The 27,579-nt window shown below is 38.2% G+C and overlaps 1 protein-coding gene across 9 annotated transcripts in view; it reads left to right on the forward strand.

The window, feature by feature from the left end:
- The window catches only part of LOC132649052 (exocyst complex component 6B-like), a 126,057-nt gene that overhangs the window by 67,057 nt on the left and 31,421 nt on the right, over nucleotides 1-27,579 (forward strand). For 5 of the 9 annotated variants that reach the window (XR_009587476.1, XM_060371944.1, XM_060371945.1 and 2 more), the window contains exons 5-7: nucleotides 12-57; nucleotides 7,579-7,783; nucleotides 20,861-21,019. Coding sequence is in view for 8 of the 9 variants with exons in the window: in XM_060371944.1 (XP_060227927.1) it covers nucleotides 12-57; nucleotides 7,579-7,783; nucleotides 20,861-21,019 (410 nt within the window). In the remaining variant the exon portion in view is untranslated. The remainder of the gene's footprint in view (nucleotides 1-11; nucleotides 58-7,578; nucleotides 7,784-20,860; nucleotides 21,020-27,579) is intronic. The other 4 variants (XM_060371948.1, XM_060371950.1, XM_060371947.1 and 1 more) reach the window with 1 other exon arrangement.

Raw genomic sequence — 27,579 nt, forward strand, 5'->3', positions numbered from 1 at the left:
TCTCTTTCAAGTCCTAGAGATGTACAGCAAACTGAGGGACCAGATGAAAACTAAAAGGTAAGATTTTTCAATTGAGCGGTTTTTATTATCAAAACTTTCTTTTATTTACAATACTTAAAAAGGAGATTTATTATTTACTTATGTGTATATGTGTGTATGTCTGTGTGTTTGCTGTGTGCCTGTGGATGCCCACAGAGGCCAGAAGAAGGAATTGGATCCCCTGAAGCTGGAGTTGCAGACATTTGTGTATTGTCTGACATAGGTGCTGGGGTCTGAACTTGTGTCCTCTGCGAGAGCAGCAAGTGCTCTGAGACCACTGTTCTATCTCTATAGCGTCCTACTTGTGTCTTGAGCTTTTTACAGTCTTTCCGTGACTTCCATAACTTCATCAGTTTTGAGGAGTTTAGAGTGTTATTTTATAATTTTTGTTTTTTTTCCCTTTTGGAGAAAATAGATTGTCAGTATGTCTTACCACCTATGGTGTGATCTTTTTTTCTTTTGCTTCTTTTTTGTTTTCTTGATACAGAGTTTCTCTGTGCTCCCTGGCTGTTCTGGACTCACTTTGTAGACCAGGCTGGTCTGGAACTCATAGAGATCCACCTGTCTTAGCTGCCATGTGCTGGGAACTAAAGGCGTTTACCACCATGCCCCGCTTGCTGTACAATCTGATTTTTAGTTGAGGTCTTTAGATCTTTTATGCCTGATGCAGTTATTTGTATATGGCTTTCAGTCTAATTTATTTTCAATTTGTCCTCACTATTATTTATTCTTTCTCTATCTGTCTACTTTCCTCTCAATCAGTTAACTAGATTTTAGGATTGTATCTTGTCTTTACTAATGTTTTATAATCCATACTTCTTCATTTCTTTGGAATGGCTGCTTTTAAGCTTATAATACTCTTTAATTTTCAGTGATTTGTAAATAATTATGGCAAGTCACATATAACACAAGGTCCTTTATAGAGTGTCCATTCAAATGGAAATGCTTCATAGATTTACCTGTTGTATACATGAAATTATATTACTGTACCCCTACAAATATATAGTTACTATTTATCAATTAAAAATTGAAAACTATGCCTGTGTTTTACCATCCCTTCCTTGGTGTTACTGTAATTAACCTTATTTCAAAGTATGGCATAGTGCCTACAATACAGTTTAATTTTTGCTATGAACTTCACATAAAAATACTTTAAAAGTGAGATTTAAAAATTCTCCATTTATCTATATATTTTAAGTGATTCTTATGCTTTTATTTGTTTATATAGATCTGAATTCTTTACTGTCTCTTTTTGGGTTAGTGTGATAGCTATGAATGCACTCAGAAATGCGGTGTTTCTGAAATAATTTATTTAAATAACTTGTTTTTCGTATGCCATACTATTTACCATTTTAGGTGTATAGCTTGGTGCTGTCTAAGAACATTCACAGGGTGAAACTGTCCTCACTTCTCGACTGCAGAACATGTCAGTCACCTCAGAAAGAAACCTTCTTCCAGTATTATTTCCCTTAGTCTGGGCAGCCGCCACTTCACTTTTATCCATATGTTTGCATATTGTGAACATCTCATATAAGCTGGGCAACACAGCACATGGCCTCTTATGTTTGACTTCTCCTTTGACAGTGTTTGCAGGACGCAGCTGTGCTTTGGTGTAAACCAGTACTTTACTCTTTTTTATGGAAGTGTTCTTCCGCTGTGTGGCTGGACTATATTTTATTTTTTATCATTTGGTGAACATTTGGGTTATTTTCACTCTTTTAGTTATGATTAATAAAACGATAGATAGTTTTTCTGTGGACATGTAGTTGGTGAGTTCTATTGGGAATACACCTCTGAGTGGGCTTGTTGGCTCATGTTATACTCTGCAGCTGCATCTTCTTGTCTACCTGACACCATCATATCAGTGCTTAGTATTATTTAAAAGGGTTAGATTTAGTTAGTTTATTATTATTATTATTTTTTTGCCTGCATGTATGTTTGGTATGTCTGGTGTTCATGAAGGTCAGAAGAGGGCTTTGGATCCACTGGGACTGGAGAGATGGCTCAGTGGGTAGAATTCTGTTGTATAAATCTGAGGTCCATACCTAGAATTCATGTAAATGTGGAAGGAGAGAACTGATTCCCCAGAATTGTCCCCTGACCTCCACATTGTGGTATACACCTCCACTACCTCTACATACATGCAATAAGAAATTAAATAAAAAAAATAAACCAAAACTTTTTTTTTCTGTTTTGAGACAGGGTTTCTCTGTGTAGCCTTGGCTGTCCTGGACTCGCTTTGTAGATCAGGGTGGCCTCAAACTCACAGAGATCCTCCTGCTTGTGCTTCCTGGGTGTTGGGATTAAAGGCCTGTGCCCAACAACATTTTTTTTTTTAAAAGACAGGATCTTATTATGTTCAGGATGGCCTTGGATTTATCATATATAACTGAGATTGACCTTGAATTACTTCAGAGCCTCATGCCTCTTCTGAGTGCTGTTTGTCAATGTGCTTGAATTATGTTGCTGGGAATGGAATCCAGGAGGCTTTGTGCAGGCTAGAAAAACACCGTATCCCCTGTGCTGCAGTGGCCACAGCCATCATTGGTTTTGATGTTTCCTCTTGTCGTTACGCTGTTTCTTTTTAAGTACAAACATATGGATCTAATGCTGTTTTCATGCTAGCCTGTCACTTACTGAACTTACTTTTAAAGACAAAGTTTACTTTTCTGGTTATAGGTAAAAAGATAACTTTTGGCTGGATAATGAACATTATAATATTATGTTGACAGGTGTCTGGATTTTGGGGGAACTTTGCTGTTTTTCTGTTTAGTGTTGTGGTTTATTTTGGGAAGTAGTGGCTTGTACACCTGATATCCCCAGATGTACCCCCATTTTAAAGCTCTGCTAGGGCCAGCTATGATAGCTCATAACTTTGAGTACTCAGGAAGCTGAGGCAGGTGGACCTTTGTGAGTTTGAGGCCAGTATTGTCTATGTAGTGAGTTCCAGGCCAGCTGGGAATGTATACTGGTACACTCTCCAACAACAATAACAACAATAAAAGCCAGAGCTCTACCAGGCCAAATATAGTGGGCTTTACAGAATATTTAATCTGGTCTGGATGGCCCAGTGGTACCTATGAAATTCAGCATTTGGCTGTTTGGCGTTAGGACATTTCTTTGCCTTCTCTGAGCTCCCTAAGTATTCATCTTATACCTTTCTGTCAGTTTATCCTTTTCTCCTTTTTCTTTTTTTCTCCCACTTCTCTCTTCCACTGCTTCTCTCTCTTTTTCTTCGCTTCAAATACCCCATGTCTGGTTTAGTATTCAGCAAAGACTCCAGGAAAACTCTATGCAGGTGTGTCATTCCCCACCTGTCTTAGGTATTAGCCAGGTGTGTCTGTTGGTTTCTTGGTAAGCTTTCATGGCTGGAGGCCTGGTTATTTGTTTTTAAGTTGTAAACACTGATTTTACTGTTGGGTTTCGTGTTTCCTAAAGAGTCTTCAGCACATATGTTCTATTATAAAAGGAACTATTATTTTCAATGGTGAAAGCTTGTATTTCATATTTTATTGTTATGAATGAGAACAAAAAATTTATAGGTAACTGTGACTTACTTTCAGGGACCTTTTACTAGAATTGAAAAAAAAATCATCTTGAAAGAGTTCTTTTTCTTACAGTATCATTCAACTTTATCTCTAGAGCAGCTATTCTCAAGCTGTGGGTTGCGACCCTTTTGGGGCTGAACAACTCTTTCACAGAGGTCACTTAAGACCATTGGAAAACATAGATATTTACATTATGATTCATAATAGTAGCAAAATTACAGTTATGAAGTAGCAATGAAAATAATTTTATGGTTTGGGGGTCACCACAACATGAAGGTTGCAGGATTAGGAAGATTGAGAACCGCTGTCCTAGAGGGAAAAGGGGAGAATGAGCATACATACAATTGAAATGGAGGAATTAGCTTTTCAGACTTTTTTTTCCCCACTTTTTAAAAGACAGGGTCCTTTCTATGTAGCTTTTGCTACCTGTAAACTCACTGTGATCCTCCTGACACACTTGGCCTCATTAGTTAATTTACTTAAAATTTTCAAGTTTTTTTTTCTTTTAACAATTTTGATTTGTATATATGTATATGTGCTTATGCATTTGAGTACAGGTATCCCCAGAGTTTAGAAGAGGGTGTCAGATCCCCTGGAACTGGAGGTATAGGTGGTTGTGAGCTGCCTGATATAGGTGCTGGGATCCAAAGATCTGGGATATAGACCTGTGCCACCACACTCAGCTAGTTGTTTTTAGTCAACTTATGAATCTTAGTATGCCTTTAGAAGCTTTCCTGCCTGCCATTTGAATAGTACCCTTTCTTTTGTTATGTTTCTCTGAGTTGTCAGAAGTGTTTACTATCTTTAAATCATGTTAATAGACTCAGTTCATGGATCAGAGACCTTATTTTTAAGAATTGAAACTACTGAAGACAAACAGACATAAGGAAAACACCTCCAGATATAGTTGTTGGTAAGAACCTCCTGAACAAGATTTCAGAACTTGGGAAACAATTACAAGAATTCACAAACAAGACTACAAAACAATAAAAAGCTTCTGTATAGAAAAAAAAAAAAGAAAAAAAGAAAAGACAGCCAGCAGAATAAGGTGACTGAGGTGACATCCACAGAATTTAACAGATTCTTTGTCAATTTTGTATCTGCTAGTTGATTAATATCAAGTTTTTGATAAAGATTTAAAAGAAATCAAATACCATATGAACAAATCATCAAATCAGTAAATAGGAAAATGAGCTGAATATACAGTTTTTCAAAAAGGAAAACCAGTAGGCTAAAAATACGTGAAAAGAATACTCAGTCTTTAGCCGCCAGGAAAATGCAAAGTAAACCTTCAGTGAGCTTCTTGCTGGATACAAATGTCCATCAACAAGGACTCTTGTAAGTTGTCCTCTGACCTCCACATGTGCCTATCACTGGCTTTTCCCCCACATAAGCAAAAAAAAAAAAAAAAAGTTTTAAAACAAGAAATACAAAACAGATAAAAGGAAATTCCATCTTTGTCTCATCCAAATCAGAATAGCAGTTATCCTTCCTCTTCCCCACAGAAAAGACAGAAAATGCTGATGATGTGGGAAAAGTACTTTACATTTATAAAGTAAGGACACCCATGAAGATATAGGCACCGTGGAAAAACAGTTTAAAGATTTCTCAAAAAGCTAACTAGAGAATAGAAGTCTCGTTATCAAGCTAATAGAAGTGTCGTATTATCGAGCTCTGTCTCTCATGGGTGTATCCCTGAAGGATGCTAAACCAGCACACCAGAGAGGTACTTCCACAGCATGTTGCTAATCATGATATCCAAGGTATGCAGCCAGCCTTGGTGCTTATCACCAGGTGAATGGATTAAAAAAATGTGGTTCATCTACCTAATTCCCCCACAAAGAAAAGTGGAATTAGGACATTTGCTGGAAAATGAAGCATGGAGAGACCATTCATTATGTTAAGTAAGTTAGACTCAGACAAATACTGCATACTTTTTCTTATGCATAAACTTTAAGTTTAAATATATGTATGAATAAAGTTTAGTGACATGAAAATGTTATGAATTCTCTTACTTTCCATACTGCATTAAAATGAAAGAATAAATCTAGGCTAGACATACATATTTTATATAATAATTAGTGTTAAATAATAAACGCATATGAAATAGTAATAGGTGACTGAGGAAGGAGGAAGAGATAGAAATGTTGAGAAGGAGAAACAAATGGTGGAATAGAAAGCAAGCAATGTTTTCTTTTATGTGCAGAATCTAGGTTTAACTGCACATATTAGCATTCTTTGTTATACGAATGCTGTGGAGGCCATTTGAGGGGAGGATAATGATTAATGAAAGAGGAGGGAAAAGGAAGGTGAAAGATACTGGGAGAATAAATTTGAGCAAGATGCAATGATATATGTATGAAAAATTTTGTTATAAAGCTTGTTTTGTACACTAAGAAATCAATAAAGAAACTTAAAAGTACCGATTTCACATCTGTAATCCCATCACTGGGAGAGGCAGAGGCAGATGGATCTCTGTGAGTTCAAGGCCAGCCTGGTCTACAAAGAAAGTCCAGGACAGCCAAGGATACACAGAGAAACCCTGTCTCAAAAAAACAAAAACCAAAAAAATAAAACCAAACAAACAAAAAACTGGTTTCAGTTATTTGAAGTTACTCTACAGTTTATCGACCATCTTTTACTTTTAAACTTTTTGTGTCTTTCAATCTAGAGTATGTTTCTTGTAGACAAAATATGGTTGTGCTTTTTAGTTGGAGTTTATAGTCCTTTCATATTTAATATAGTTTTTGACAGTTAGATTTTCTTGTTTCATACTTTTTCCAGTCTCTTTGTTTTCTGTTTCTCCCATTTTTTGTTTTAAATTTATTGTAGTGTACACTTTTATTTATTTTATTGATTTTGAAAAATGTTAAAAGCATTTTTAGACAATTTACCTTAAGTGTCTGGATGTTTTGCCTGTATGTATGTACAGACACCATGTGCATACAGTGCCTGAGGTGTCCAGAAGATGGCGCTAGATCTCCTGGTACTGGAGTTATGGATGGCTGTGAATTTGCTATATGGTTGCTGGGAACTGAACCCCAGTACTCTGCAAGAGCTCCCAGGGCTCTTTCCAACTTTTCCAACCCCTTTAAAAATTTTTTTTTATTTACTTTCTTGGAGTTTGCTATAGGAATAAAATATGCATCTCAGATAATTGCAGCTTCCTTTCATTGCCTGTACAGATTTGATACACATACTCTGCTAGTTTTGTTTAAGTGCCTCATTTTCTTTTTTCCTCTTCCTGTTTGCTGTTGATATGTTTATGATATTTATAAATTTTATGAACCCAAATGTATTCTGTTAAATTATTACTTTACAAATATTTTTCAAAGAAATTAAAAAAATGTTAATCTTTTTATTTTAGCACATACATTTATTTCCTTTAACATTTTATATATTTTCCATCCTTTGCTCTTAATATGTCTTGTCTTAATGTCTGTGGAACTGCTGTTTTTCACAAGACTTGCTATGACTGACTAATGGTGAAGCCCAGGGGAACTGCAAGTGAAGTAATAATGGAAGGGCCCTGGGCTGGACTTGGTAGCAGCATTTCTATGGAGCAGTTTTATTAATTTTCCTGAATTCCTAAAATGACGGTTATGGATTGATTTGGATACTTTTGTGTTGCACATGGGCACATGCACACAGCACACACAGACAAACACATGCACATGACTTTACACATTCTTCCCTTTGTCATCATTAGAAGTCTTCTTGGGCTGTTTCTTTTCATAGAATGCTCTTTTGACATTGAGGTAATCTAAAAATTATATTTAATTTCATTTGGTATTCATATTTATTCATTGTTTGGATGTTTTTGATTTATTAGTCTTTAAAGCCTATTAATTTTTAGTAGTTAAGAAGTTTTCACTGGAACACTGCACTGGGTTTGTCTAAGTGTTCAGTGAAAGCTAATTCAGGTTAGAACTTATGTCTTTGCCCCCCTAAGGAAGAAGAAGGTCAGCTCAGGTGGTTGGTTGTTTTCCAGGCACTACCCTGCTCTGAGGACTCTGGAGCACCTGGAGCACACCTATCTGCCTCAAGTGAGCCACTATCGATTCTGCCAGGTGATGGTGGACAACATCCCCAAGCTGGGGGAGGAGATAAAGGATGTTTCCATGTCTGATCTCAAAGACTTCTTGGAGAGCATCCGCAAGCATTCGAACAAAATTGGAGAGACTGCCATGAAGCAAGTAGGTCCTTAGTTTGTGACAGTTTCACCAAATGGGTTTTCAAATATTCAGTTAGACACAGAGTTCTCCTTGCCAGTTGTCTTAATTACTTCTTATCATTTTAGGAAAATCCTTCATGAATGAAAATCTTATTTTTTTTTAATACAGCATTCTATCTGCATGTGTGCCTACACGCTAGATATCACTATAGATGGTTGTGAGCCCCCATGTGGCTACTGGGAGTTGAACTCAGGACCTTTGGAAGAGCAGCCAGTGCTCTTAACCATCTTAACAGAGTGATGAGCTGTGTTGTTCACTCTGTGACTGATGGTGATAGTTTGTGTCAGAGATGAATTTAACTCGACTTTGTATAGTATTTGAAATTGGAAGTCTTTTTTTTTTTTGGCTCACAATACATATATATATTTGTTTGTTTATTACAGTTTATTCACTTTGTATCCTAGCTGTAACCCCCTCCCTCGTCCCCTCTCAATCCTGCCCTCCCTCCCTGTTTTCTCCCCTGCGCCTCCCCTGGTCCACTGATAGGGGAAGTCCTCCTCCCCTTCCTGTGCTGGACTTGCAGGCACATGTTGCTACTCCCAGCCAGAAGCTGACTTTTCTAAAGGTTGCTTTTTCCAGACCTCTGCTAGACAAATTCATTTGCCTTTGCTGAAAGAGAGTTATGTTATGAATATTATCACTTCAGTTAATTTGAGATTAGCTGGTCTCATTCTCTAATTATCTGAAGAAATGAATACCCAGGGAAGGAAAGAGACTTGATCAGATGCAAGCAACTTGTCAATTTTAGACCCTCTAATAGAGTTTAGATCACATTGGAATGGGTATGTTAACCATGACACTCAGTCTTTGGAAACTGTTGTTAGAAGGTTTATTTTTTTATTCTGCAAAGAAATCTTTTATGAATTCAGTACTTTTAAGTAACTGTGCAAACTTTTCATATTAGAAATGGCCCTTAGTGCATGAAATACTATTCTGTGCGTGTTTGCCTGTGTATGGTTGTTGTTTGCTTTGTGTTTTGAGACAAAGTCCTCACTTATATGGACATGTCTGGCCTGGTACTTGGTATGTAGACCAGTCTGGCCTTCCAAGTGCTTGGATTAAAGGTGTGTGCCACCATGATCAGCTCTGTATGTGTTTTTTAAAAAAAATACTTTTTTTTTTTTTTTTCCTTTTTTGAGACAGGGTTTCTCTGTGTAGTCCTGGCTATCCTGGAACTCACTCTGTAGCCAGGCTGGCCTTGAACTCAAGATCTCTGCCTGCCTCTGCCTCATCAGTGCTGAGACTAAAGGCATGCATTCCCATGCATGCCAATAATTGTTTTTTTAAAGGCATCTTCTTACATATATTATTATTCTCTGTTCTCACTTATGCTTTTCCCTCACTGTCATTTTCTGAGCTCCTGCCCTTGTTTAGCTTATTTTTGTTTTCCCCCTGTTAGTTCTCCCTTCTGTTGTTTTTGTGACATTAATTTTTTTACATTTTTATTAAAAATATTAGTTTCTTCAAAAGATAGTATTATAATTTTATTTCACATTCAGAGATATTGCTTATCATAATTAAAATATTTTGTTTTCGTAAGTATGAATAATTAGACGTGGCCATAGGACCTATATATTGCACAGTCAATTTTATAAAGGTGTTACCTTTTCAAAAAATTTATTTATTGTTTTATTAATTAGAGTTTATTCACTTTGTAAACGAGTTGTAGCCCCATCCCTAGTCCCCACCCAATTCCACCCTCTCTTCCTCATTTCCTCCCCTGTCTTTCCCAAAGTCCACTGATAGGGGAGGTCTTCCTCCCCTTCCCTCTGCTCCTAGTCTATCAGGTCTCATCAGGACTGGCTGCATTGTCTTCTTTTGTGACCTGGTAAGGCTGCTCCCCCCTCAGGGGGAGGTGAACAAAGAGCAGGCCAATCAGTTCATGTCAGAGACAGTTCCCGTCCCATTACTAGGGAACCTACTGAGCTGTGCGGGCTACATCTATGCAGGGGTTCTAGGTTATCTCCATGAATGGTCCTTAGATGGAGTATCAATCTCAGAAAGGATCCCTGGGCCCAGATTTTTTTTCCCTCTCCTTGTAGAGCTCCTGTCTCCTCCTTCTGTTTTTTTTTTTAATTACATGTATTCCATTATTCTATTTTCTAACTCATTTAAGAACTCTTTCTCTCATGATTCCCATTCTAGTTTCATCTCTCTCTCTTACATAAACACAGGCACACACATACACATGTGCATGCATGCACACAGGTGCATATAGAATTTAAAATTTAAATTGTGCATTAAAGAAAAGGTGGTATTTGCCCTTTTAGATCTGGTTTATTTCATTTAGTGTCATGATTCTACTTTATTCATGGCTGTATAAAGGTCCATTGTGTATATTTATCAGTTTTCTTTATCCATCTATTTGTTGGTGTTAGGCTGGTTCCATTTTTTGGCTGTTCTGAGTAGTATAGCAGTAAAGATTGACATGCAGATGTCTCTAGCATGTTGATATAGAATCCTTTGGTTGTATATCTAGAAGTATATGCTTGGGTCCTATTTTTTGGGCATATATTTGCCTTATTGATCCTTTGCTTGTTTTTTTCCACTTTGTTTTCCATTTTTTAGGTTTTTGTTTGTCTTTTTTTTATCTTTCTGTTTTTGTGAGTTGGAGGAGGGGAAAGTATGATAAGATTATATTCAATTTTTTTCAATAAAAATGTAAAAGAAAAGGGAGCTAGTAGCTATAAAAGAGAAGGGACCTAGGGATTTTTTTTTAAGTAACTTTAGGAAATTGATGTTATTAGGATATGTTAATTATACATAATAGTGGGTTTCATTATGACATTTCCATACGTACATAGAGTGTATCTTGATTGTATTCGGTTCCCTGTACACTTTCTTTATGCCTTCCATTCTCATTAGTCTCCTTCCTTTCCCCAGCTAGTCCCCCTTCTACTATTCATTAGACTTGTTTACAGGATCATGAACACCTCACCAGTGGTTATACCACTGAAGAGAATATCTTTCCCTCCCCTGGCAGCCATTAGCCGCCTAAAGATCCTTAGGGAAGGCTGGGCTGTTGAGTCCGGCCCTTTAGTAAATGTTTTCAGCATTGACCTTGGGGAAGAATTAATGGTCACCATGAGTCTTTCAGCCTTCGACTTTGTTGGCTAAGTCTTGACTATAACCAAATGAACCTCTGATTTAGTGTGAACATTTAGAATGAACATTTTTAGATTCAGTTCTGGCACAGTCCTCCTCACTGTGCCAGTTTACAGAGGTCACGTCATGACCATCACGCAAATATACTGTTTTCTGGATGCTAAGCAGAACATCCGTAGAGCTTTGGAGCCAAATAAGTTGGTTAAATGTTTTTAGGTTTTCTTTCTATTCATGTAGATTTTGGCATTCATGAATTTGGCATATAATTTGAAAAAGGTAAGACAGAATTTTAAAAGTAAATAAATCTTCATCTCAGTTAAAGGGCCTCACAACTGAAATTAACCTGGCTGAGAATGTTTACCTCACAAAGTACATGATTTTGGTACTTATGTAAGTACGTGTTTCTTTTAAAAAATTTAAATTATTTATGTATAGTGTGCATGTTAGAGAGAGGGGAGATGATTTTTAAATTTATAGACAGTCAAGCCACTTGAGGGTTCTGAGTGTGATTAGCAATTACAACAGCGTGGGGGCTGGAGAGATGTCTGACTAAAGCTCCTGCCAAGCAAGTGTGAGGACCTGAGTTTAGATTCTTAGCACCCATGTAAAAGCAGGGCATTACCAGGGGGGTGGAAGCCACAGGGTCCTGGAGCTCACTACCCACGTAAACTAGTGAAGTAGTGAGCTCCGGGTTCGGTGGAAACCGTGTCCTAAAGATTTAAGGTGGAAAGCACCTGAAGAAGGCATCAACTTTTGCTTCCACAGGCAGATTTTATGCGTGTATGCATCCACGGACACACATGCACACATGTGTACCCTCACACAAAGCTCAAGCAGTGCTAATGGATCTGTTTGAAGATGGAGAAAACAGTACTTGTACTACTGTAGAAACCAGAATGGCCACCGCCTTCCATACAGTGGAAGTCAGCCTGATTGGAAGGGAAGGAAGAAGTTAGAGGCCTTTATCTTTTGAAAGGGTTTATGGCAATGCTGTTTAAGGTATATTATGCGGTGTGGCTCATTCCAAGGAAAAATTAGATATTTAGGTCAAAAATTAGATATGAGGTCTGCGTGTAGAATCCTGGGTGAAAAGGAGGATCTGGGCAGGCGGTTTACAGGTGGTGGGAGGTCGCCGAAGGTTGTACTTCTTACTGGCGGTGTCTGGACAATGCGTGTTTCTCCTCTGTCCTTCCGGCCTAGAGTGCAGCATCCCGTGCTAAGGAGTTGAAGGACAATTGTTTTCTTACATGTATGTTCTTATTTTGGGGGAAGGGATGGAAACAAACTGAGATTCATTTAAGGAAAGGATTTTCATGGATTTTATATATTTTATAAGTTTTATAAATTTTATGTTTATAATATAATATGTATATAATTGTTTTATAAACTTATAAATCTTATAATTTTCATGGATATAAAAGTTTTATTATTTTTCTACATAAGTGTTTAATTTGTTTTTAACCTATAAATGTATTCAACTTCTATATCTCAAGATGCAATATATCTTAACCCTTAGGTGAAGCTCTGCAGTTAGCTATAGTTTGATAGTGCCTCTTTGTCTTTACATAGCAGAGATTTAAAAAGAACCCTAGTATTTGGTCTTTTTTAAGCCTGCAGTTCTTTTTGCTTTCTAAATTTATTTTTATTCTTTAAAAAAATATGTGTACAGGTATGTACACATGTGTATAGGTGTCTAGACATATCAGAGCTGGAGTTATAGTAGCTGTGTGTTTTCTGACATGGGTGCTAGGAACTAAACTCAGATCAGTGTAAGTGCACCAGTAACTCTTAACTGCAGAGCAATCTCTCCAGCCTCATAGATTTATAGTTCTTTTTTTTTTTTTCAATGCAGTTTATTCAGGAACCTTGAACAATCATCTGACCTGGGGAAAGCCAGCCCACTTTAAATAGCCTCTGGGTAGCCAACCTCAGCATGCCACGTGGGCAATGCAGATAGGTCCACATACATGGAAGCAAGCCAGATCCTCAGCCTTAGCCAAATGTGGAGTTGTTTGTGACAGAGCACTCACCATCGGGAAGGTGGAAGGCAGAAACCAGCTCCATCTTTCAGGCACGGCATTACGCAGCTCTCTACAGTTCCCCCTTTTTGTTTTGGACGCATCAGGCAAGAGTAGAGGTCTGATCTCTGATATTAGAAATAAATTGGGACTTTGTACTGATGTTCATTTAGGTGTCATCACCCAAAGAGCATCAGACCCGTCCGATACCTTTTTCTCAGAGGCGGGACCTGGGGCATCAACCCGCATGCAATCAGACATGCTCTTGTCTGGGTCCAAAGCGGCTGACCCTGAGTGCAGTGCTTAGCCTCGCATCCTGAGCGTAACATTTTGGCTTTTTATGGTAGCCAACCATGCTTGGGGAGACTGTCCTGCTTCAATGGCTGTAAAGGCCTGAATGGTCATGGCTGCATTACGCTGTTGTGAGACTCTAATCTTGCATATATACCACAGGCAAACCAAGGTGACCAACACCAGAAGGCCTACTCCCATGCCTGCCCATTCCTTCAGATGATTCATGGCTGCAGCAATCCATGATGATAATCCTGTGGCTAGTCCTGCGTCCACTCTGGTAGAATTTACCATGACAATGGCCACTCTCAGCTGCTCCATCGTAGTATCGAATTCTCCAGTCCAGTTACCTAAAATATAGCTAGACAATTGTTTAGACAGATTTGCAGCACAGGGAAAATTCTCATGTTGTATGCTAGTGACTCAAAGTCCAGCGTACTTTCATTGACAGCCAAGTTGAGCGATTTGCCATAGGGTATCAATTTGCTCCTGTACGAGGTCAATCCTCTGATTGACAAGTTATTTCTTACGGTGTTAGAAAAGCCCTCGGTTTGGCAGTTGAGGTCCCCGAGGTTTTGGTCACTTTCTTCTGGATGTGTAGTGCAGATTGCTGATGAAGCCTCCAGAATGAGAGGTGAGGCCTAGAGGGTCTGCAGCAGTGTCTCGTGTAAATGCACCGTGCTCGCTGCTGCTGCTGCTGCAGTGCTTGGCTTCTAACGTGTAGCAGTAGCAGCTGCTCCAATGCCTGTGCATCTGAGTATGCTTCTAGGAAGCTCATGCTTCCACAGTAGACAGTGATGCAGGTTCCTGTTATCTTCAGAGGAAGGCAGCTGGGATATTTTGTTTTGTTTTAGCTGAAGGTCTTCATTTACAATATTTTTCAATCTGGGTGGTACTCCGAGGTAGATTTGATAGTTGGTTTTTACTAGATTAGACTGTTCCAGAAAAGCAAAGCAAACCTTACGTGGTAATAGAATCAGTAAATTTCAAGGTTTGGACTCAAAGACTATTTATTCCACAAAACTTAGTGCATTTAATACTCAGCCTTTTTACAGTAATTATAAGAGGTCCCCAGCCTCCAAGTTTAAAGCCCTTCCTTTCATTTCTAAAGTGATTTGTGTATAATGTAAACCACTAGAGGTCAGTGTTGTATTGATAAACACAGATGCCTTCAGGTTTTGAGTCTTCCTTTTGAACTCTGAATCTTAATTAGTTGTCTTGTGAGCTGGGACTTGCATTCCACAAGAGGCCTTTATTTAATAGTGTGTATAAAATGGTTCATAGGAACTCCGACATTTGACAGTTAATAGTGACATCTTAGGTTCACAGTTCACATTAGGTAATGCCGTGGCTATGGGCACAGCCCCCCACTGCTTTCTAGTAGCTTATCCTTGAATTTTAGGGCCAGGTCACATTCTCATCCAGACTCCATTTGTCCTCTGCTGCATGCATGTAGTAAACCTGTATCTCAGTTGGACTCTGTGTGTGGTAGGTGTCTGCACTGGGGATTCCTACAGCGGCAAAGCTTTTCTTACTTTCAAATTGAGACACATTGTTTTAGTGTTTTTATGCCGATTTCACCCGAATATCCAGCAGGCTTATGATACTCACCTTAATGATTCTTCATTTATCCTGTGATTGGCATGTTCTCTGTTCTGAAGCTAGCTCCACTATTTAGCCATCAAAACCAGAACACTTTGAATTGTTCTCATTTCTTTTTCTCTCTATCATGTTTAGCATTCATATCAACACATCAGTTATCTCTGGTTGTACCTTACTTGGTTCTTATCATTGTTTTTTTGGGTTCTTACAGTGATCTATGTTGCTTTTCCTGCCTTTAGTCTAGTTTCCCACAGTTGACTACTCTCTGTACCTAGATGATTTCTCTATATTGTAAAGCAGACCTTGTAATTCTCTGTTCACACTCCTTCGTCATTTCTCCTTTGCCTCCTCAGTATTGAAATTGCTTCACATGGTATTCAATTAGGCATTCGATACATGTTTGATGGAGAACAGAAATATAGAAAGTACCATTTGAGTTATATATAAGGGACACTGCTTTCTTTTCATTCTCTTCTTCCCTCCATCCCTCCCTCTTTCCCCTCTTTTTGTTCTTGTTTTACTTCTTTTATTTATACTTTTTAAAAGACAGGGTCTTATGTATCCTAGCCTACCCTTGAACTTACCATGGTCCTTCTATTTTCATCTTCTAAGTACTGGCATTACAGGTGTGCTGCCATGCCTGGTTACAGAAGGCTTTCTATAGGAAAAACTTGTTTGAATTTTGGAGAAAGTGTTGGATTCAGTCATGTTATCGGGTAGAGATATAATGTGAGTATACAAGTGGAAAGTCCCTCATGGTTTAGGATTTGATCTGAACTAAGTAGAAGGGACTACTGATATTTCTTTTTTTTTTAAATTTATTTAATTTTATGTGCATTGGTGGGAAGGTGTCAGACCACCTGGAACTGGAGTTATAGACAGTTATACTGTCATATGGGTACTGGTATTTGAACTTGGATCCTTTGGAAGAGCAGACAGCACTCTTAACCACTGAGCCATCTCCCCAGGCCCCTGATCTTTCTATTATGTGGAATGTAAGTAATTAGTTTTTGGAGTTTGGTCCTGTACTTCTTTTTTTTTTTATTTTATTTTTTTTATCAGTTACATTTTATTAACTCTATATCCCAGCCGTGTCCCGATCCCTCATTCCCTTCCAGTCCCTCCTTCCCTCCCTTATCTCCACCGTGCCCCTTTCCAAGTCCACTGATAGGGGGGACCTCCTCCCCATTCATCTGATCCTGTTTTATCAGGTATCTTCAGGACTGGCTGCAAAGCCTTCCTCTGTGGCCTAACAGGACTGCTCCTCCCTTCGGGGGTGGGGAGACCAAAGAGCCAGTCATTGAGTTCCTGTTAGAAATAGTCCCTGTTCCCCTCACTTTGGGAAACCAATTGGTTACTGAGCTACCACAGGCTACATCTGAGTGGAGGTTCTACGTTATATCCATACATGGTCCTTGGTTGAATGTCAGTCTCAGAAAATACCCTGTGCCCAGATATATTTGGTCCTTGTGGAGCTCCTATCCTTTCCCCATCATACTAACTCCCCTTCTTTCTTATGATTCCCTGTACTCTGCCAAAGGTTTGGTCATGAGTCTTTGCTTTGAAAACACTGCTAGTTAGAGTCTTTCAGATGCGCTCAGTAGACTCCTGTCATATGTTCAATGCACATCCCATCTGTCTTTCTAAACGAGGATTGATCATCTTACCCCATGTCCGCTCAATTGATTATCTTTTTTAGGTGTATAGATTTCATTATGTTTATCATATCTTATAGGTCTATATAAGTGAGTATATCCCATGTTTGTCTTTCTCTTTCTGGGATATTTCACTCAGAATGATCTTTTCTAGATCCCACCATTTGCCTGCAAATTTCATGATTTCCTCCTTTTTGATTGCTGAGTAGTATTCCATTGTATAAAAATACCACAATTTCTGTACCCATTCCACCGTTGATGGACATCTGGGTTGTTTCCAGGTTCTGGCTATTACAAATAGAGCTGCTATAAACATGGTTGAGCAAGTGTCCTTTTTGTGTACTTGAACAAACTTTGGGTATATACCTAGCAGTGGTATAGCTGGGTCTGGAGGAAGCACTATTCCTATTTGTCTTAGAAAGCGCCAGATAGCTTTCCAGAGTGGTTGTACCAGTTTACATTCCCACCAGCAGTGGAGGAGGGTTCCCCTTTCTCCACAACCTCTCCAGCATGTGTTATTGCTTGAGTTTTTCATCTTGGCCATTCTGATGGGTGTAAGGTGAAATCTCAGGGTTGTTTTGATTTGCATTTCCCTGATGGCTAATGAGGATGAGCATTTCTTTAAGTGTTTTTCTGCCATTCGATATTCCTCTGTCGAGAATTCTCTGTTTAGCTCTGTTCCCCATTTTTTAATTGGATTACTTGGATTGCTGCTTTTCAGCTTCTTTAGTTCTTTGTATATACTGGATATTAGTCCTCTGTCAGATAAAGGGTTAGTGAAGATTCTTTCCCAATCTGTAGGCAGTCGTTTTGTTTTGATGACGGTATCCTTTGCTTTACAGAAACTTTTCAGTTTCATGAGGTCCCATTTATTGATTGTTGCTCTTAGAGCCTGTGCTGTTGGTGTTCTGTTCAGGAAGTTGTCTCCTGTGCCAATGAGTTCTAGGCTGTTCCCCACTTTTTTTTCCAATTGATTTAGGGTATCTGGTTTTATGTTGAGGTCCTTGATCCACTTTGACTTTAGTTTTGTGCAGGGTGATAAATATGGATCTATTTTCATTTTTCTGCATGTAGACATCCAGTTGGTCTTGTACTTCTTAACCTTCACTCTTAATTTGCTTGAAGAAGTTTGCATATACATTGAACAGGAGCTTTGGTTAGGGGTGGTGGTGGAGGTGACAAGTTCCATTATTGTTTTGAATCAAAGTAATATCAGAAAATACCAACAATATAGGAAACTGGAGTTGTTGAACAAGAAAAGAACAAGAGTTGAGGAATTCTCAAGGAAGAATAGGTATGAATGGCAAAGTGAATTAAAGTTATTCACTGAAAGAGTGAGCAGGAAAAAGTGAAGACACTAGTAGTGCGCAGGGCTCACGGCCACTATGTGTCTTGTTCTTCCTTCCCCATAGCACAGGCTGAGTCTTAGGAATTAGCTGGTTGCTGCCGCAGCTCTGAATTTAAATGTTCTTGGTAAAGAACATGTTAAGAAAGAGCTCTGAAAAGTTCTAAGTGGAATTTTTCATCAACCTGAATGTTACATTTTCATGATGGTCTATCTGTGTTGTATTTATTTGTATGTGTATTTTGTCTTTGCCATCTCCTTTCAGTCTCATGTATTTTGAAAGATGGTGAGTTGAATGGACTTCCCTATTGGTAATATCTGAGTATTTATGTGATTGTTCCACATGGCAATTTGTAGTGCTGCCAGTTCCTGCATGGCAAGTTTTCTGGTAGACCTTCTACAGACATGAAAATGTGTTTTTGCTTGGGCCACAGCAGACTCTAGGGCTTCAGAATGCAACACAAAGCCCCGTGACTTTAGTTCAGAGCTCACTCCTTCACCACAGTGACGGGCCAAGACTGTCTTGTATTCCCCTAATTGATAGAAAAACTGTATGTCAACATCAACAACAAGAACAACAACAACAAATTATAGAAAACAATCTAAAGTTACTTCCCTAGGTACTTTTGGAATTGTATGGTCTTCTGTTGAATGTCAATATCTAGTGTGGCTCCTCTGGATTGTTTCTGCTAAACTGTCGGTTTTTGATTGTGAAAGAACACTAATTGGTTGGGATTTGTTGTGAAGACATACTTAAGAACATCTTTGGCTTTCATGTTCTGAAAGAAGGTAGAGAAAGAAGGGAGTAAGCAGTCACTCCTCCACAGAAGATTTGTTCTTTGGAATAGGAGAGTGTGGAAGTTCTCCATTCTTTTTGTTTCCTGAGTCCTTGGTCCTTGGTGTGTGGTCTGCAGCAGATCAGTGCAGGAGGCTGTCTCACTGAGCGGTGTAGAAAGGATGCTGTACTTAACTTGAGTTCACAAATGCTTGTGTTTTGTATAGACCCAAATTGTTTGTGGTTGCCTGCTCTAGCTTGGTTTGTTATTGAAGCCATGGATTTGATGTAAGTGAACCCAGAATGTCAATGGATAATATGCAGAGAAACAAGTTTGTGCATTGATTCAAATCTCTGGAATGTAGAGTCTTTTTATTTTGTTTTGGTTGAAACTAGCCCACATAGTTCAAGTTTTTCTGTTTTGCTATAGTTGTTTCATTTGACCAGTACCTTAGCTGACTTCTAATACTGAAGAATTATCTTGAGATCCTTAATCTCATTTAGATTCAGTGACACTTATTTTCTCATGAATTAATTTCAACTTGGTATTGAGGAGAAATATATTAATTAATATAGTGATCTTCAAGAAGTCATGAACTCAAGTCTTGCACCTTGGCATGATATGGAAAAGCAGGTTTAATGGAGAAAATTTTCTGAATTAAACAAATTACCCGAGTTTCTTATATCTATCTATCTATCTATCTATCTATCTATCTATCTATCTATCTATCTCTCCTATTCTCTGTCTGTCTGTCTGTCTGTCTCTCTCTCTTTATCTGTCTATCAAATATCTGTCCATCTATGTATCTATCATCTGTTGTTTTGAGACAGGGTTTCTCTGCATAGCCCTGACTGTCCTAGAACTTGCTCTGTAGACCAGGATGGCCTTAAACTCACAGAGATCCACCTGCCTCTGCCTCTGGGTGCTGAGAACGTAGGCATGCACCGCCATGACATGGCTACCTAAGTTTCTTAGTGACAGTGTCATTCCCATTCTTTTTTCTTTTTCCTGTGTGCACTATGTGTGTGCATTTACCTGTGCTTGTGGAGGCCCAGCATTGGTGTTGGCTTCTTCCCTGATTACTCCCCACTGTATGTACTGAGTCGTAGTTGTTCACTTGAGCCCTAAAGATGCTGATTTGGCCAATCTCACTAGCCATATTGCTCCAGGGATGTCCTGTCTCTGCCTCTCAAGGATATGCAATGTGCATTGTATCTGTTGGTGTGGTCACCGAACTCTTATTGTGGAAGACACTTGCCCTGTTCTTGGCTGTTGGTATAGTGAAGAATGAAGGTCTGGAACTTAGGAGCTCATACTTGAAACTTCTCCTTATTGCTCATTGGTGTTGTGACTGGAGCAAACCTTTTGTCTTAACCTCAATTTTCTGAGAGTGGCTAAGTTCACTTGTAGCTGCTCTGTATGGTTAGAGGTTTTAATGTTGACTCTGGATGGGACATTCTCTTTCTCTTTGGGTCTATTCAAAGTAGAATATCATTTTAATTAACATTTTTAGGTGAGTGTATTTTAAATTCTGAACAGTAAATCCTTTAAAATTACTTTCTGTAGGCTACATTCGCTAGTTCAAAACACTTCCTGAGAAAATGTGTTTTAAGGTAATTCATCCTCTTGACTAATTTTATTGCTTTCATATCCAGAACTCTGTTTTCTAAATAATCCCTATGCTTAAGTTTATTGCAGTTCATTCCAAATTGCTGTCCCATCTTCTTTTATCATTTTTGGTTTCAGTATTGCCTTTCTTTGTAGGATATCACCAGTAGGCATTTGTACCACACTCCTGGATATGTAGGTGAAAATGGGATGGGTAGGGTTGTTACTGGTTGTTTAGCAAATACTTTAAAAGGCTTATGATTGTATCAACAAGGTTTTTTTTTCCTGTGTTGGCTTTGAAAAGGGCTGATATAGGATAACTTCAGGACAAAGGCTCAAACCTTAAACTGAATTTGGAAGTGCAGACCTGGAATCCCAGCACTTGGGACATGGAGAGGCATTCCTCCACATCAAAACAAATTTGAAAGCAGCTATACAAGACCCTGTAAAAAACAACAACATGTATGCATTACTATGCTTAATTTTACTTTTAGGTCTAAAAATTTATATATTAATAAATCTTTTTTTTTCTTTAAGGTATTGATTTGTTAAAAAATAGTTCATTGGAAGCTTGAGGTTTTTTCCTTCTAATTTTTATTATTTTCTGTATTTATTTTTAAATATCCTGGGCCCAACAGCAAAGAAGCCTGGATAACATTGTGTTGCAACAGCCTGAAATAGGTAGCAAGAGAAAATCTAAGAAAGATGTTTATACAATCATTGATGCAGAGATGGAGAGCACAAACCCGAGGTCTGAACAGGATTCAGGAATTCTGGATGTTGAAGATGAGGAAGAGGTAAGAAATACTCAAATTGGGGAAATGAGACAGTTCTCAGGTTCAGTATGTGATGTTGAAATGTGCTTATTCACATAATAGCTGTGTGACTTTCAGATTAGCTGTAGTGTTAAAGTTAATTGAGCCCTGAAGTAAAGAAATTGAAGCTGCACAAAGGTAATTTACATTTTAAATGTATCATTATTTTGATTCCTTACTGATGGGATACTTCATCCAGGAATGGAAGAGGGGTGTTGGCCTGACTCAGGGCCCTGTTAGTAAGTCTGAGACAGTCTTTTAAGATCAAGAAAATTTATTTTTCCCCTTCCTTCCTTCCTTCCTTCCTTCCTTCCTTCCTTCCTTCCTTCCTTCCTTCCTCCCTCCCTCTCTCCCTCCCTCCCTCCCTCTCTCCCTTCCTTCCTTTCTTCCTCCCCTCCTGAAGTTCTCTCTCTCTCTCTCTCTCTCTCTCTCTTTCTCTCTCTCTGTCTTTTAATGACACAGGGTTTGTCTATGTAACCTTTCCTGTCCAGGCTGGCCTCAAACTCACAGAGATCCTCCTGTTTTTGCTTCCCCGAGTGCTGGGACTACAGGCATGTGTCTCCACACCTGGCTCTTTTCTTTTTGCTTCATTCATTGTATTAAACGATAGTGTTCTCTATGGCATTTCATAGAAGTAGACCCTATGCTTTGTTCCTACTTAGCTGCCCATCACCCTCCTCTGTCCCCTAACTCCCTTCACTGGTGCCTTCTTCAAATCGGCCCCTGCTAATTTTCACTTCATCTATGTCTGTATTTTAAAGTCTGGATGCTACATGTGAGAGCAAGAACATGCATCTTTTTGTGAATGTATTATTTTGCTTACCATGATGATCTTACGAGAACTCTTAATGTGATGGTTTTATAAGCACCACATTTTTGGTTTTAAATTGTTTTATTAATGTTTATGGGTTTCCCATTGACAGTTTTTCAAATATATAATCTGCATCAACCGTATTTATTTCCCACCACCCTTTCCCAGTCCTTGTGAACTTGTTAGTTCTCTTTTATTTGCTGCCGTATATGTGTGTATACACAAACATATTCATTTATAAAGATTGAATTCTAGAGAGGAGAGAAAATATGCGATTCTCCATCTTTCTGGGTTTGGCTTGTTTTGCTTAATGGACAATCTCCAAATCTGTCTGTTTTCTTTAAATAACACAATTTCATTTTTATGGCTCACTAAGTTTCCATTATTTAAATGCATATTGCATTTTCTTTATCTTTTCATGTGATGATAGACACTTAGGCAGATTCTCTAGCTTGTTATGTGTAGTGTCTCAGGAAACCTCTGTGTGTTTACTTACATTGCTTTGGGTATATATCTAGCAATTATATTTCTAGATCATATGGTAGTCCTGTTTTTAGTTTTTTTTTTTTATATTGATTTCCAAAATGGCTAGAAAAGTGGTGGGTATTGATGAATTCCTCCATTGGCACCAGCTCTTATTTTCTTCCTTTCAACTAGCAATACTTCTTTTCAGATAAACTTCACTGACTATAATGCTGCTAATTTAAAAAGCTGTTTGTATATATTTGAGTTCGCATGCATGTATGATTGTGTGCATGCATGCTTGTGGAGGTCAAAGATCAGCCTCGGGTAATTGTTTCTCAGGCGTCATCCACCTTGTTTTATGAGACAGACTGTTTTACTAGGACCTGGAAATCACTGATCCAGCAAGGCTGGCTAGCCAGCAATCCCCAGAATTTCCCTATCTGTGTCTCTTAGCCATGGGATTATAAACCCAGACCACCATGCCCAGCTTCTTATACAGGTGTTGGGGATGGAACTGAAGGCCTCATGCTCGAACAGTAGGCACTTTGCTTGTTAAGCGGTTTCCCCAGCCCTTGTTTATTGGTTTAATGAGAGCCATTGAGATGCAATCTCAATGAGATGGAATCTCACTTTATTTTTTATTCCCCCCCCCAGTAGCTGAGGTCATTGAAGTTTTCTTGTATCCATTGGCTCTCTCAACTTCCACTAAGTGTCTTGTTTCTTTGGTGTGCTCATTTACTAATTGAATTTTTTTGTTTAATTTTTGAGTTCTTTATGTATTAAAAATACTAAAAGTATTTCACCCTTGTTACTGTAGGCCGACTCTTCAAACTTGGATCTCAAGCAATTCTGTTTGTCAGTTCTTTAAATAATCTGCTCAGGTATTAGAGACCTTTTTGTCCTTGCCTGTATTCCCATCCAGCTGTTTCAGAATTTTAGGTCTATCATTAATGTTTTTTTTTAAATTAACTTTTGGATGGATTGTATGTGTGTGTGCATGCAAGAATAGAGATATATCAATAATTCTTTGTTTAGTTCTGTTTCCCATTTTTTAATTGGATTACTTGATTTATTGCTCTTTAACTTCTTTAGTTCTTTATATATTCTGGATATTAGCCCTCTGTCAGATGTAGGGTTGGTGAAGATCCTTTCCCAATGTGTAGGTAGTCGTTTTGTTCTGACGACAATGTCCTTTGCTTTACAGAAGCTTTTCAGTTTCATAAGGTCCTATTTATTGATTGTTGCTCTTAGAGCCTGTGCTGTCAGTGTTCTGTTTAGGAAGTTGTCTCCTGTACCAATGAGTTCCCTGCTCCTCCCCACTTTTTCTTCTAACAGGTTTAGTGTTTCTGGTTTTATAGTGAGGTCTTTGATCCAGTTGGACTTTAGTGTTGTGCTGGGTGATAAGTATGGATCTATTTGCATTTTTCTACATGTAGTCAATCAGTTAGACCATAACCATTTATTGAAGATGCTATCTTTTTTCCATTGTATGGTTTTGGCATTTTTGTCAAAAATCAGGTGTCCATAAGTTAGGAGCCTGCCACAGAGGGCCTCTGAAAGTCTCTGCCCTACAGACTATCAAAACAGATGCTGAGACTTATGGCCAACCTTTGGGCAGATTGCAGGGAATCTTATGAAAGAAGTGAGAAATAGTAAGATCTGGAGGACAGAAGCCCCACAAGGAGAGCACAGAACCAAAAAACCTGAGCACAGGGGTCTTTCATGAGACTGATATTCCAACCAAGTAGCATGCATGGAGATAACCTAGAACCCCTGCACAGATGTAGCCCATGGCTACATTCAATGTCCAAGTGGGTTCCATAGTAACGGGAACAGGGACTGTCTCTGACATGAACTGACTGGTCTGCTCTTTGATCACCTCTTCCTGAGGGGGGAGCAGCCTTATCAGGCCATAGAAGAAGACAATACAGCCATTCCTGATGAGACCTAACAGACTAGGATCAGAAGGAAGGAAAAGAAGACCTCCCCTACACCAGTGGATTTGGGAAGGGGCATGTATGGAGAAGGGGAAGAAAGGGAGGGTTTAGGAGGGGAGGAGGGAGAGAACTACAGGGGGGATACAAAGTAAATAAATTGTAATTAATAAAAATTTTTTTTTAAAAAAAGGAAAGAAAGATTAGAGATATGTTCTTGTTTCATCCCTTTATATGAAAATGCCAAGTTTTCTTAGTACCATTTGTTGAAGAGGCTGTCATTTTTTTTTTCCTGTGGTTTTCTCCCATACCTTTGTTAAAATTTAGAAGGCTGGAGCTCTGTGAATTTCTTTATGGTTCCTCCTTTCTGTTCCATTGGCCATTGTATCTGTGTGCTAATACCATGCTGTTTTTATTGGTATGTTTCAGTAGTGTTTCTTTCTTATGGCTTAGTAAAACACCGTTGTATATACACCCATTTTGTTTACCCAGATGTTATTTATTTATTTACCTGTTTGGTCTCACTTTGTAGCACAGGCTGACTTAGACCCAGTATGTAAGTAGGCTAGCCTTGAAGTTGTGATGATCCTCCTACTTCAGCCTCCTGAGTGGTGAGTCTTCAGGCATGAGCTACCTTGTGAAATTACATTACATAGTAAGGAGATAGCAGATGGATTGATTTTTATTAATGAAACATTATATTTAGATTTAAATATAATGAGATTCTAGACATTGCTAAGAAAGTTCTGAAGGAAACAAGTGTCCTTCAGTAAGAGGTATTTTAGGGGTCTTGTTATATATCCTTAGCCTCTTAGATTAGTCCTGTGTTGCTGCCAAGGAGAGAATTATATGAGTAGCTTAAGTAGTACACATCTTTCAAATACCCTTACTTTTTGTTAGAAACGCAGTGTTTTTGAAAAGAAAAATAGTGACATTTGTGATTCTTATTAAAGACTTATATAAGATATAAAACATATTTTTTTTTCCTAAATGCAAACACTGGCCTAGATTAGGTGTTGTTTGTTTGCTTGTGTAGTGATTGGAAAAATCAGCTTTGGTGTCAGACTATTCAAGTTCTGGTCTGTCTGCATTTTCATAAAAATATTACCATCTGTTTTCTTATCCACTCTGAACTGGCCCCTGCATGTGCTTAGTGCCTGTTTGTCTCCTCTTTAAAAATTCTCTAAGTAGAACCAGGGACCACTCTGTTCTCCACTGCTGTCCACTCTTATACTTCTTGTCTTTTCTGTAGCCTCTGAACTGCCCAACAACTCTGAACTGTCACCCTGTAGCTTTGAAATCTAAGGGATTTTGCTTAATTTGAGGAACTTGAGTCTTAATCTATCAAATAAATATAGTAGTTTCTAATCTATAGGGTTATACAAGTATGTGATACATAAAATATTGTCAACAAATGCTAGTTTTGTCTTATTTTCCTTGCTTTCCCTTGCTGGCTTTCCTTGTGGTTCATTATTATTATTCTTTATAGACCTAAAAAAGTCAAGTTTGTCTGTTTAAACGGTTTTGAATGACAAATAAATGTCCAAGTCATCTATAAAATATTAGCATTTAAGTTTGATTGAATGTCTCAGACTATGTTATGTATACAGCACTGTTATCATTATTTGTAATATTTAACTGTGTATAGTAATTATTGTTAGTTAAAATGTATATTCTATTAGGGTGTGTTTATTATGCATATAAGTTAGACCAACAACTAAAATGCTTGAAAGCAGCAAGGCTTGGTGGTAAAGACATGTAATCTTAGCCACTAGGGAGCTTGAAGTAGGCAGATCTCAAGTTCAAGCCTTTCTGAGTTGTAGAATGGGGTCAAGGCCCTCTTGGAAAACTTAGTGAAGCACTGTCTGAAAAAAAAAAAAAGGCTGGCATTCTAGCAGTATGTTAGAGTGTATGCCGTGTGTGAGGTGCTCAATCGTGAGGATTGCCAAAGAAGCTTGAGAGTTTCATTCCTATCTGTGTGGTACTTAGGTAAATTACATAAGAGGTTATTAGAAGAATGTACTATGATGGTAATATTCTAAAATGACCCTACATCCCAGTCAGACACTAGTCCACATTAGAGAGTTGCTGAATGAGCTCTTAGAACAAGAATTCAGCACTTCACTTTCTAATGGCATCCTATCTTTAAACAAAAACAAAAACAAAAAATCTCCCTACCTTATATTTATTTACTTCTCAGTTTGAATCTTCTTCAAGTGCACATTCTTAATCACAAACCTCATGTAGAGAATTATTTGTTTAGATGTTTCCACACTGGCTTCTTGGCATAGTTCTTGCATGTTGTGAATAAATTCTTGAGATAAGGTCTTTCATGACCTACTGTGACGTTTTGACCTTCATTCTTGTCTTTCTTCAGCAGACCCCATTGAGAGCAGCATAGTTTTTGAAGTAACTTGGAATCCAAGAGCAGAGTAACTATAGCATAGGTGCCTAAGGGCAAGGTTCTTAGTCTCTTTGGGATCACATATTACCTTGAGAGTTTGATGCACACTCAGCATCTCTTCCTAGGAAGATGTGTACATTCATGTGAGGAAGTAAATTCAAGGATTTAGGAAGTGCATTTGACCCTAGGTGCCAAGTGAAGAACCCCTATATTAAAACATGTGCTTAGGACTCTCTTGCGAATCACATTAAGATGTAGGTGGAGATGAACCTGGGAGAGCCTGCATTCTTACCGAGGTTCCCTGTTAAGGTGGTGTCTTTGGACTCTGGATACACTTTGAGTTATAAGGCTGAAGAGAACCTTGATGAAGCTTTTTAAAGTGCATAGTAGAAGCTATTTACAAAATGCATTGAGTTTCATTTTGAATTTTCTATTAAGATGTTTAATTTTTTTCCTCTGGCAGTAAATACAGTATTTAGCCATGTGTGTGCTTTTATTTGTAACTTCAGCCTTTGGGAGATGAAGACAGACAGATCAGGAGTTTAAGACCCACCTTAGCTCTACAGTGAATTTGAAGCCAGCCTGGGCTACAGGAGACTTTGTCAAGAACAAAAACAAAAAAACCCTAACTAAGCAACCAAAACAAACAAACACACAAACACACACACACACACACACATACACACACCCCAAACAATTGTACCAAAAGAAAAAAAGGGAAATAATTTAAAATGCAGTACTCAAAGGAGAATTATATTTTACTTTTAAAACTCTATTACTTATACTATCAAGATTTTAAACAAAATTATATAGTTCTAATTTAATAAATTTGTGTATCTTATTTTTCTCTTTTTGTGGTTGGTGTATGTGCGTGCATATGTGATGTGTACATGTGAAGGCAGACATGCTAATGGGTGCCTTCCTCAGT

This window comes from Meriones unguiculatus, chromosome 18 (genome assembly GCF_030254825.1).
Source record: "Meriones unguiculatus strain TT.TT164.6M chromosome 18, Bangor_MerUng_6.1, whole genome shotgun sequence".
In the NCBI taxonomy this organism is placed as follows: Eukaryota; Metazoa; Chordata; class Mammalia; order Rodentia; family Muridae; genus Meriones; species Meriones unguiculatus.